General features: G+C 38.3%; 1 protein-coding gene across 1 annotated transcript; it reads left to right on the forward strand.

The window, feature by feature from the left end:
* Nucleotides 1-205: 205 nt before the first annotated feature.
* LOC132264740 (J domain-containing protein) lies at nucleotides 206-12,149 on the forward strand. The gene is made up of 4 exons (XM_059765039.1): nucleotides 206-531; nucleotides 6,884-6,985; nucleotides 9,764-9,880; nucleotides 9,946-12,149. Exons 1-4 carry the CDS (start codon nucleotides 445-447, stop codon nucleotides 10,153-10,155), a joined length of 516 nt encoding a protein of 171 aa, XP_059621022.1. The 5' UTR covers nucleotides 206-444; the 3' UTR covers nucleotides 10,156-12,149.
* Nucleotides 12,150-12,266: the final 117 nt, after the last annotated feature.

Here is a 12,266-nt window from a genome sequence, read left to right on the forward strand (position 1 = left end):
CCAAATTTGATGGGCAAAATGCACTTTGTATGCGTGGAAATCGTAAAGACTCAATCGAGCGAATATGATGAACAGTGAGGTGTCTGAGGTGGATTGACGGACCCCTTGGCGCTTCGCCTCGGAGACGTGACTGGAGGAGAGGTCGGGAACTGTGCAGATCGTGGAGGGAATCCGCAGCTCTGGAGAGGGGCAGAGCCGAGCCAGGCAGTGAGAGTGTCTCCTCAGTCACTTTCCATCGGCTGTCCAGTGCGAGTGCGAAGTGACTGTGTTGGTGAAGTGAAATCCAAAGCATCGCTGTCCACAATCCCGTGTGATTTTGCAGAGGTTCAGCCGCGCCAGTGTCTGTGACAGGGCCAAAGAGTGGGCAATATATCGAGAGAGAGCTGGGAAAAAGTGCTTTCTGAGTGCTTCACAGCGGAATCATTGATACTGTCATCAGCAATTATGAGTGCCGTCGATGAGATAATTGCATACAAGAAGAATCCGGACGAGGATTTCTACGCTCTGCTCAATTGTGATGAGAACTCAACGGTAAGTCGCACAGAATCTTCGTGACATTTATTTAAGATTCCCCAATCTCATCGGGATCCATCGTCGCACATCTCAATTTATCTCCCCAAGTTTTTTTCGCTGAGACAATAATGTAAACACTTTTAATCAATGAATTACTTTACCCTCACCCAAAGTGACCTTTTCTCCACCACAAGCGGCGCTGCTTGGAGAATTGGAATCTATTTTCATTCTCCATAACACACTTTCAATTAAATTCCCAGCCTCAGAACGCCGTCTTGCAACGCTACTAATGGGAATTTGCTTGGGAAAAACACCCGCGACATGGTGGGGGTAAAGTGACGGTTGAAGTCTTGAAGTCTTTGAGCAAATGCAAGGCTGAACAACACCTCAATCGCTCGGCTGACCGACGAAAGTGAGTTGAGCTGAAATCAACCGGTTTTCGGCGCTCGATTAAAAGGGAATGATCTGATTGATAAAGCCAAAAATCCAGAAGGACATGCGAAAATTACATGACCTAGATTTGCAATAACATCCGAAACATCCATACAGAAAACGTTTGATGTTTCAAGCTGTGCTGATAAATCAAAATATTTTGCTATTAAACACAGGGATTAGTGACGTAGGTATTATCAAATATTATATTATGCTTCTCTGGGAGGAAAGCTGAACCTTTTCCATCTCATGCTTTCATCTCCATTCGCCAAGTGTTTTGTGTAAGTTTGAGCTGCTCATTCGAACTCGCAGTATTGGCTTTCATTCAGGCTGCGTTGAGGGAAATTGGATGGATTCTGGGAAATTCCCACAAGAGAAAATTTGCAAAATTCCCCGTGAATGTGAACACCTCTGAAAGGCGATATCATATGCCTCCTCTCACCAAAGTCAGCCAGATAGAGCCAATTTTCGTGTGGATTTTCATATTTGATGCGGTGAAATTTCTGACTTTTCTCCCTTCAATTCTCCACCCACTCCTGATGATTTTTCCGAAGAACCCCTCAGAGGCTCGCCATCATACACCAATTATCGTGCAATTACTAATCCTCGTGGGAATCTCCCAGTCGCACGGTCTGGCCAAGACTGAGTGCAACTGGTGGGAAATGTGAGAATGTGTTGACAACACATAACGCTTCATCTTGATAAATGGTTCAATTGGATTGGAGAGCCTGTTGAAACCGCAAAATCAATGTTATTCAGCCAAATAAAAGCCTCACTTTTGCACTTTATCTCCATTCCTAAATGGAATTAAACAGTGGCCTTGATTTGGACATGATGATCAAGATCAATTACACAAAATGTGTGTCTAGTCGAGTTTTATTGGTTTATTAGTGGAAGCAGAGATTTTTCCCAATAAAATCTTAATTTCCAATGAAATGTCGGTATAGTTATTGATTTTTTCCGACATTTATCGATATAAATTGCGTGAAATTTCCTCCTTTTAGCACAATTTCAATGGAAAAATAATACTGATTAATTCCTAAACTGTCAGTTTCAACTTCTTTTTCCCTAAAATTGGATGTAAAAAGTAAATTGCGCATAATTCGTATCGATAAATGTCTGTAAATGTCTATAAGTTCAAAGCGAAGAGAAGAAATAGACATAACACACTTTAAGACATCTTCTCGATATGATGAAGGGAAAATTCTTGAGTGCAGCTCAAATGTGAGTGAAAAATAAAGAATGGCCATATAAGGTTTACTTAATGGCACAGAAAAAAGGGACGAGCGGAAAATTTATCCGGAAAATATTATGTATTTTCCGATCAGATCGCTTTTGCGATGAGTAAATTTGACGAATTTGAGAAGGGTTTGTGCATAAATCAAAATTTGGTGAATACATTTGTAGCAATTTACACGCTTTGATAGCTTGAATATTTGAAAAGATGTCACAAAGTATTGACAACCTTTTCCATCGTCTTGTAACTGACAAGAGATCTGGATGTTATATTCAAGATATGGAATAACTTTCAAACGCGTTTCTGTGATAAAGCGAAAAAAGTGCGCGTTTAGGATGAAGGATTGAAAATTGGTGAATTTTATTCACGCACACACAAATTTCTCATTCATGAGGAAAATGATCTTGCTTGAATGACAAAAACAGGAGGAAACAAACACGGTGCGTAACTTGTGCGTCAAAAGCAATGAATTCTCTTCGCTTGTGCTGCGGAATCGCTTTGGGAATTCTCTTGACGAAGTAGAATTTTAAATTTTCGCCGAGTGCGTAAAATTGCCACCTTTTGGCATCTCAAGCGGCATGATTGGGGACTTTGCGAAGGTATAATAAATTCAGGAGATAAAACGTAAAAAGGCAATTTTCTGTATTAAGTGGTTTTGTTCATCCACACCTCAAATCATCACATTTGCAATGCTGAAGACGCTGAAACAATGTAAAATGTGGTGGAAAATTGCGCCAAATATTATCTGCAGACTTCCACTCTATCAACTTCCGTCCAGTGAATTATGTATAAATTGATTTACTATTCAATTGGACATGATAAATGCATTGATGTTTGATGAAGTGTGGACAATTGTGTTGTTATCGCATGAAGAGCACTCAGAGTCCGCAGCTTCCGCGCGTTTCAATGACTTTTGTGCAATAATCATTCTTTCCAATTGATGGTTTTGCATTGAGCGCCGCGGTTCGCCGAAAGTTTGATTGCAAACATCGCGATTCTGGCAAACAATATGCCAATTTGCGTGGGTTTTCGAAAATGTCAAACAACATCAAAAAACATTTCTACAATTTCACCATGTTACTCTTGATAATGCAGTCCTTTAGCATAAAAACACGAGCTCTTAATTATACCCTCTTAGTGGCTTACGTTCAACCTTAATTCGGACAGACACAGAATGCGACACACTCAGGCAAAACGAGAGATAGATGGGGAAAATAAAAAATAAGTATACAGAGGAAATTCTCGGAACAATTATCTCACAAGCTCAGGAAAAACAGGGGTAAAATAAGAGACCATCGTGCCAAGAATAAATTGACTAAATGTCGAGAGTACTTCACCACAAAAACAAACATTCGTATGATATTTATTATGTAAAAAAAAGCATAAACAAATAATTACACTCTGATACAATTATTACAATGTCTTTATAGAGATATAATCACAGAGATCAATTTGATTACTTGCTAAATTGACATAGAAGCAAATTGTTTTGTAATTGAATACTGCCCAATTAGAAATGTGCAACATATCATTGCAATAATTGGCACATAATGTTTGCACAAAACTCAGTTGAAATTGAAATTTACTCTGCATAGTTTGAGCGTAATTGCAAATTTTCGGCATAATTGTATCAAATATGCAATTAATCTGAGTCAGCAACAATGCTTCTGAACACTTTTTATACGGAATTTCTTGCAGACTTTAATATAGACTCGGCAATTTGGCTTTTGTAGCTAATTTTCACTCAAGCAAATTGATGATTTTACTGGAGTGTTTGGCAAGCACTGCAAACTGTTGTTAATACTCTGGCTGAATTGAGAGTTTCACTTGAAGCTTCCGTAAAATAGGAAAAGAGTAAACATTTGCATGTACATCCGTTGAGAGCTTTTAGAGTGATAATGTGTAATCTCTTGAAATATATCAAAAATACATTGTCAATCATGAATATATTGCACAACACATCGTGAAACATCTTTTACCTTTCCATAATTGAGTAGTCTTTCTATCTCACGTGCCTCAATGAAAGTTTCCTAAACGCGTGTGTTGAAAGTTGTGGAGAATTTATTTGGGTAATTTCTGATAAATTCATGCTAAAAGAAGTCGAACATTCACCATTATTCTTCAACAGGTAGAATTAATCAAAAGTTTTGGGAGTTATTGGAGGGATTTTCCCATGCTTGGCTGACGATTTTCAATATATCACTCTTCATGGAATAAATCTTCCCGTCTTCACACATTTTCATCCCTTATGAACCGGATAAAATGGAGATGAATCTTCTCATATATATATATAATTCCATCTCCCAGTTTGTTCATGACAATTTTACAATTACTCTGGGTTTTTGCTAAAAATAAGTATAATTAATTCATGTGACACAATTTGTGAGAATAATGACAAAGTTCATCCTCATCACAGTGAATTTTCCTTCGACATTTTTTCCTCTGTCTCGGCACGATCGGTGGGAGAGAAGTAAATGCAAATATACATATGCATAGCTGTGCTGCACATTATCCTTTGATAATTCTGCCCGGCGCTTCCAGCTAAAGTAGGTCAACTACAATTCTCTTGCAATTCCCACACCTTCACCTTTGGCCACAGAGCTCCTCCCGGGAGGAGTCAGAATGCAATTCTCGCCTTATTTACGCAGTTCTGCACTGGATGACACACCGTCTAAATATTTATGAATGCCCTGTGGCGCGAGATCCTGCTTTCTCTCCTGCTAATGCATCTCCTCATTGTGTGTGTGTGTGTGTGTGTTTTAGGAAATGTCCTTGTTCAGATGTATGGAAATAATCTCATTTGCTGGCTTGGAAAATCCTTCAGAAAGAACAACTTGTATGTAAATCAAATTTCCTGCATCACATTTCTCACATCCTTTAAACATGGCAAAGAATGACGCAATTTCTCTCCAAATTTCAAGGTACATTTCGAGGAATAGTGTAAGAGCGCCAGAAGGGTTGAGAATTGCAATCAATGAAAGGAGAGCTTTTGGCCTTTGTCAGGTATTTGAGCACACACACAACACTATTCGCAACCCTCATACATAAAAGCTATACTGAAAAGAACGTGACTGGATATCCGGGGAACAATATGGACAGAATGGAGCTGATGCAATTGATAAGGAGCGTTGAATATGGAATCAATGAGGGTCAGGGTGCTCAGAGATTAAGTATAAACTGTTGGGAAATGTAGCAAATGCTTCGCGTAACGACGTGTAAGTTGATTGGCATAGATGGAAAAGCCTTTCCAGCAAAGTGTCCAGATCTCTATTCTCCAGGCTTTGTAAGTTCAAAACCTCGGAAAGCTGCTCAAGCTCAAGGGGAATTATATTATTTCCGAAGAGAACATGGCAGAGTAATTGTCATTCACAGAGTCAATCAACCTTTCATCGTTTGGAATATTAAATAGGATTTCATGCTAAACATCCACGTAAATACACAAGAACTGAACTGAGAAAAAAAACTCTTTTGAATGCTACAAAACTGCTCTATAACATCGTTATGTTCTTCTTACAATATATTATCAAATATAAGGAAAAGTTTGTTTTGTAACAGAAACACTCATTTCTATTCGAGCTGAATTTCTCTCTCTTTGCAACTCTTTACTTGTGAAAGTCATTCGTGGAAAACTTGGGTGAATTTTAAGGATGTTCGTCAGTCGTAAACTCACGGAGAACTTTAAAATACTGCCACGGTTGATTTTACAAGCAAAACGACACCGTTTTATAGGGTGAGAGAATACAATTAGAGCCCTCTTTAAGAGTCTTGCCATCAATTTTTTTTCCCTCACAACTTCACTAATGAAATATTCTGAATTTTCACCGTCGCAGCAAAAGCTTTTTCTCAACTTTCGGCCCTGACTCACTTGGCCATTATAAATTTCCACTTTTTGTCATCCTTTCGGTGTCTTTTTTCCACCCTCACCGGCCATATATTAGCATTTGTGTTTTGGGGCGGTTTGCGAAATATTTCGCACTCGAACGCCCGCCAAGAGTGTATCGTCTGTCAGACACGGGAATTAAGCCCCAATGCGAATCGATAACGCCACTAAACCGTGTGCCTCTAAAGCCCCTCAGTGGCTTTAAGGAGCGCCAGAGACTTCTCTTCGATTCCTCCTCCAGCGGAGGAATCAATAGGGGAAAAAATTGTTTAGTGATATAAAGTGTAATGAAATAAACCGCCGAAGGCTGTAGTGAATGTAAGTCGATTTGTGACGAGTGAGGAAGTCGGAGAAAATTTAATGAATGGTGGGCGCATTTTGAAATATAAATCACAGTACATAAGGCTGAGCTTGATCGATTTTCTCACTTATCTACTTGCCCTTCATTATGTATAAGGGGAAAGAGAGCCACTTGAGGAGTTGGGTTGAGTGGCAAAGAGTGAAAGAGGTTTTTGTATCAGAAACACTACAAAGTATTTTATCAGTCTCCCGAAATGATATCATATAAGATTGCGTGCTTCTTTCCTCATCGTGACATAATTACAAGGTCGCATCTCTTGACTAGGGAAGCTTCCATCTGGGATGTCCTCAAACTTCTTCAACATTGTCACACGGGGAAGTTTGAAATCTTGGTCGTACGAGATGTAATTGGATAAGATTCAACGACCATCAAATTACAAAATTGTCACTTCTCATGCTGTCATATTACAAAAGTAATCTTCTCAATTATACCTCTTACACTCTTTCGCGCTGCGCTTCAGGTGGAGCAGATCCAGGCGGAGTACAAGGTCCTCGCGCTGCAATATCATCCGGACAAGAATAGTGGCGACAAGGAAGCCGAGGCGAAGTTCCAGCAATTAAAGGTAAATGCTAATATTTGTTTGGTGAACATTTACCAAGGGGTTGTAGTGTCAAAGAAAACAAATATTTTATCTTGTTATCTATTCAAAGTTTATTTATAAAATTATTGTACACAGTTTTTAAAGAGCGAAAGGCAAATTTCTCTGCTCAAAAGCTTGGAAACCACCAATGAATTGGCAATATTGCTTTAATATTTAAACTTCAATTGGATATTTCCATTTTTTCGCAATGTTTTACGTTAAAAATGTGTGTGAAACTGAAGAAAACCTGAGAATCTTTAACTCAAACTCGTTTTTACACCCACAAAATTAATTTTCTTCACAAAATCTTATATCCAATCAATGTCGAGTCTAATGTTGTGACTTGTTTTCCATTTCAGACCTTAGATTGTCGATTTTAATTATTTCCCCTCTAGAATTGTGTTAAAACTTTGTTAAAATTCATTGTCGATAACTTGCAAAATGTATTCAAAATTGATATTGGCAACCCCTTGAAATTTATCCAACTATCGACACACAAAAAGCGAGGTCATGACGAAAGCAAACATCACTTTTACAGCACGAATTTAATGTAATTGATTCATGTAAAATTGCTGAAAGACTCTTTTGCTGTACAGGTTCTGAAAACTCACCAAAGCTCAATTTCAAATTACACACAAACACTTCTAATTAATGCGGTTACTCTGGGGCTGTTTTGCTCCCTGAGCTTTCAAAGCTTGCAGCAAAAACACCAACTCGTGCATAGTTTCCAAAAGTCTCCCTGCTGTGAATGTGATAATATTCAACGCACAAATAAGGGTCTTCCATTTGTGAGATTGACTTCAATGGAGAAGAAAGTATTAATTTTATCCCTTCCGTTAAATACCTGCCCATCAACTTGATTAATTAATTACTAAAGGGGTTTTAATTTATTCCCTCCTCAACAATATTCATCCTTTTGCCACTCTCCTTTTTCCCCCGCCACAAAGTGAATTGTGGAAGATTTATAATGTTGTGTGTTTCTGAGGCGAATGTCGCTTTATAAAATTAATTTTATTGCAAAGTCAACCGGAACCACACATTATACAGCGAATCACTTCCAATAATAATAATTTCTGGGAATAATTTCGTACTACCTCGAGGCCTGTTTCACATATCCTTCTTCTCTCGCATGGAGCATTACTTTTATATGAGAAAAGAAGTTCTCTCAATACGTGGAAAAAGTCGTTCGCATTTATCGTCGGTAATTCCCTCTTTATTGTCACGCTTCGTAGGAAATAACAAGGAGTCGAAAAGACAGAGAGAGAAAAGAGTTGGAAATTGGATAAATATAAAATAATTGAATTTCTTCTCATTTCCTCTCCATCATTCCTAAATTATAAATCTGTCTCGATGATGGCGAATGTTGGGCTTTTTTTCCTCTTTCTGTCCCACATCGCATTTATTCTGTCATTTATTTGCCATGTACATCAAACAATTAACATTAATTGCTGGTTTTCTTGCCATAATCTCATTCGGAGCGTCGTCTCGAGGGGGCGGAGGGGGGAGGAAAAGCGAATATTTCACATGACACGTGGGAAAAGTGGTGAGGACAAAAATCTGACGAACTTCTTCAGCATCGAACGCAGTCTGAGTAAATACAATTTCTATTGATATTCCCAATTTTCTGCGTCTCCTTCTGATTTCATTTCCCACGATTCTTTTTTCTTTGCCACTCACACTCTTCGAGATGGCAAAAACAAATATTTCAGTGGATTTCCACTGATAACGCCATGAGAGACATCCAGTGAAGAGGAAAAGCCTGCGATTCTCCCTCCGAAAAATGGCTTGTGGCAGCTTTCGTTTATGATTCACAGACAGCGAATACATATTTCTCAGCGAGAAAGAGAGAGAGAAATTTGAGGGACTTTGCGCGAATGTCGGAGATTTTTTTTGCCTCACAGTAAATACTATATGCTCATCATAAATATCATATCATCCCGCACTTGTGATGAAAGTTGATGGTGCACAAGAAAAAGGAGTGAAAAAGTGCTTCCGTTTTTTTTTTCTCGATAGAAAATGACTGGAAGACCTTCAACCATCTCGCAAATTCACAATTTCCAGAGAAACTTTTGCTTCAAATATCAAAAGTTTGTGCATTTTCACTGGGGGAAGTGCAGAAAAACTGCGCACAATTCGTATAATTAAAAGTAGACAGTTTTCATTTTTAAACATGACTTCAATGCATTGTGATTTGTTGATAGCTTTAATTACAGAACACGTCCATCAGCTTCACCTCGAATACAGGTATAAAAACACACTGGAGGGCTATTTAAAGCGGATGCCTGATTAATTCCGGTGGGGATTATCATCTCACTTATAATCGATACGGTTTAGTCGAAGCGTATTAATTCGTCGAAGGACCCAAATCGGTGAAATATGTAATAAGATTATGGGCTGAGCTTGCAATAATCTGTGTATGTTTATTTCTAACGATACAGAATTATCTCTCAGATTTGTCAGATAAAGTCAAATGTCGTGGGAAAGATTCTCATTTTCTGGCACGGAAAAATTGATCAATAAATTTATCCTGTTGAGGAATTTACACAAGTTCTATTATTCTCTCCGTGAAAATCCCGGCGAACTGTCACAGAAATCTCCCCGAAGCTGTTTAACTTAATCTGGGACTACACGTGCTCTGAGATTTACATTATTATCGTTCACTTTGAACGAATCTCTTGCCGGCGGTGCTTCTGGAAATGTCGCAATAATTTTACTGATAAAACTGCAAAATTCATGATACTCAATATTGACATGTTGCAGGAGGCGAAGGAGATTCTCTGCGATCCTGAGAAACGTGCCAATTACGATAAGTGGCGCCGCAGCGGAATCTCAATCAGCTACAAGAACTGGGTCGGAATGAAGGAGCACGTCCACCAGGTGAGTCTCAAAGACAGATTGGCTGAAATGTAATGTAATGTGTGGCTCTGTTTCGCCATCGCCAGTCGATGCACTGGTCCACGCCGAAGACAAAGGACAGAATGCTGCCCGAAGGAGCGTCCGCCTCCAGCGGCTTGTCCGCCGGCGTCCCGAATCCAGCTCATCGCCGCGCTTCTGAGGGCGGCGCCGCACTCTACTACGGCAGCCGCAAGCAGGAGTGGGGCTCCGAGAACCCCAGCGAAGTGGTCAATAAATTCAGAAATTATGAAATTTAATTTAATCAATTATTCCTAAATAATCAATGCAAATTGACTTACTTTCATCCCCCCCGCAAAATGTTCGCTCAAACAGAACACCATCGCAATATTTTTCCCTTTTATTTTCACAATAATTAGTTTATGTTTTCCACATCCTGTCTCGTTTGGGAAAAGGCGCATTTATCGCGCATAAATTCAATAAATTTATTTATAGTGACATTCAAAGTAAAAAATCATCACATGAGCGAACTCGTAGAGTGGAAATCCTGCTCGATAATTTCTCTCCCCTCACACAGTGTTTTGCCCTCCATTCTTGTGCCCATTTGATGTACCATTTCCCATAGGATAAATGGGAAGATATCCCACCTTTGTAGTTCAATCCTTTTCCACCGTATATGAACACAAATCGACCAGCTTGGCAAAATGTTCATGTTCGATGGGAAATATGCTTGGATTGCACGGGAATTGGGAGTTTTTTGGAAGATTTTTTCTCTTTCATCACGATAAAAAGGTGGAAGACTCAAGACGGACAATTATGCTTCAATTTTTGCTCCTCCGTGTGTGTCGGAGTGACGTTTTAAAAATAAAGAAAACTCCATCAGTAACATCATGAAGGGCTGAAGGAGAGCCTTTCAAAGTGGGATATATAGGAAAATATCTCACATAGGAAGAAAGAAATCGAGTATTATGTATGCAAATATGAGTAAATAAGATCTAAGAAGAGAGATGACGTCAATCAAAGTCTATATTACTATTGGATAGATGGAACATATTTTATGCTAAATGTTTAAAGGAAGAATTACAATATATCCATCATACTTGTTGTATGCTCTGAACCAATTTTTGAAGAATTAACATATTTTTATGTAATGTCAAGACATGAAGTAATGATGTTAGAACAGTAGACAGTTTAGACACTTGTAGACAGCATAGAAGGATATTTTAATATATAAATGTGTAAGAAACAGTCTGTAGTGCTAGAATTGTGACACATGTATTTACTGAAGGAGCGATGAGAAGGTGAGGAAAAGGCACGTCTTGTGCGCTGTGACGAAAAAAAAGAAATGGTAAAGAGAGATATGATAAATTTATCTTTATGTTGTCGTTGCTGTTATCACCCATAAAATCTATTCAGATGAATGTGTTTCAGTGAATTGTAATCACAATTATATGTGTGTTATATTAGCGAATGGAGGCCGTAGAGAATTAAAGAGAGTTTTATGCCTCCACTTCAATCCGTACACAGTATTAACACTAAAGAAGAAGAAAAAATATGGGATAATTTCGTGGTAGAGTAAAATAAAAAAAACGTAATATCAGAGAAAATCCTTTAACATTATATTACATGTTTAGAAAAGAATATATTGACATATTCATAGATTTGATGGAGAGTCATCTCAATTATTGATATCTGTTTGTGTGAAGAACATTATTATACTCATGATAATATTGCTGTTAACCAGAATAACAAGAATTATATATGAACATCTCATTATACGTGACAATCCAAGATTATATAATCAAAAATATGACATCCCAATTCTACCCATGAGTATATTGTGAAAAAAAAACATTTGGTGGCTCAATTATCCTCCAACTGGCCCAATGGAAGAGTCCACAGGGTATGTCCTTCTCCTTGTTACTGTGAAAGATCGATGAGCTTATCGTACTTTAGATCCCCCGAAAGACTTCATCCTGTTTAGACATTCCTTCGTGCAAACCCATTTTTCGCCCCCCCCCCAGGAAAGAGATTCCTTTGGACTATGAAAGAAGAAGAGAAAGACAAAAAGATATCAGTGAGGAAAAGTTTGATTAAGGAATGAAAAATCCGCAAAATCTCTAATTGATTATCAAAAAAAACCAGGCATTTTACATGCGCAAACCTTCGTACAAGAACCCAATGGAATTTATTGTATCACTGTACCTCAAAGTTATATACCATTCAATGTGATAATATGGATGTATTTAATGTTACCGAGGAAAAATAAAGGAATAAAAAATATTTTAAATCACGTAGAGAATTTATGACGTCCAATAAATCTCCTGTACACGGAAAAACCCTTTTCCTCGAAACTCCCCTCCACCCATGGAAAAAAAGGTGCAGAAAATATCCCTTGATTTATCTACAG

The sequence above is a fragment of the Phlebotomus argentipes genome, unplaced genomic scaffold, assembly GCF_947086385.1.
Source record: "Phlebotomus argentipes unplaced genomic scaffold, Phlebotomus argentipes genome assembly contig_2, whole genome shotgun sequence".
Lineage (NCBI taxonomy): Eukaryota > Metazoa > Arthropoda > Insecta > Diptera > Psychodidae > Phlebotomus > Phlebotomus argentipes.

Coding starts and splice junctions, on each gene's coding strand:
- LOC132264740 (XM_059765039.1), top strand. CDS start 445: ATGAGTGCCGTCGATGAGATAATTGCATACAAGAAGAATCCGGACGAG. Junction 532..6,883: donor ATTGTGATGAGAACTCAACG/GTAAGTCGCACA, acceptor GCTGCGCTTCAG/GTGGAGCAGATCCAGGCGGA. Junction 6,986..9,763: donor CGAAGTTCCAGCAATTAAAG/GTAAATGCTAAT, acceptor GACATGTTGCAG/GAGGCGAAGGAGATTCTCTG.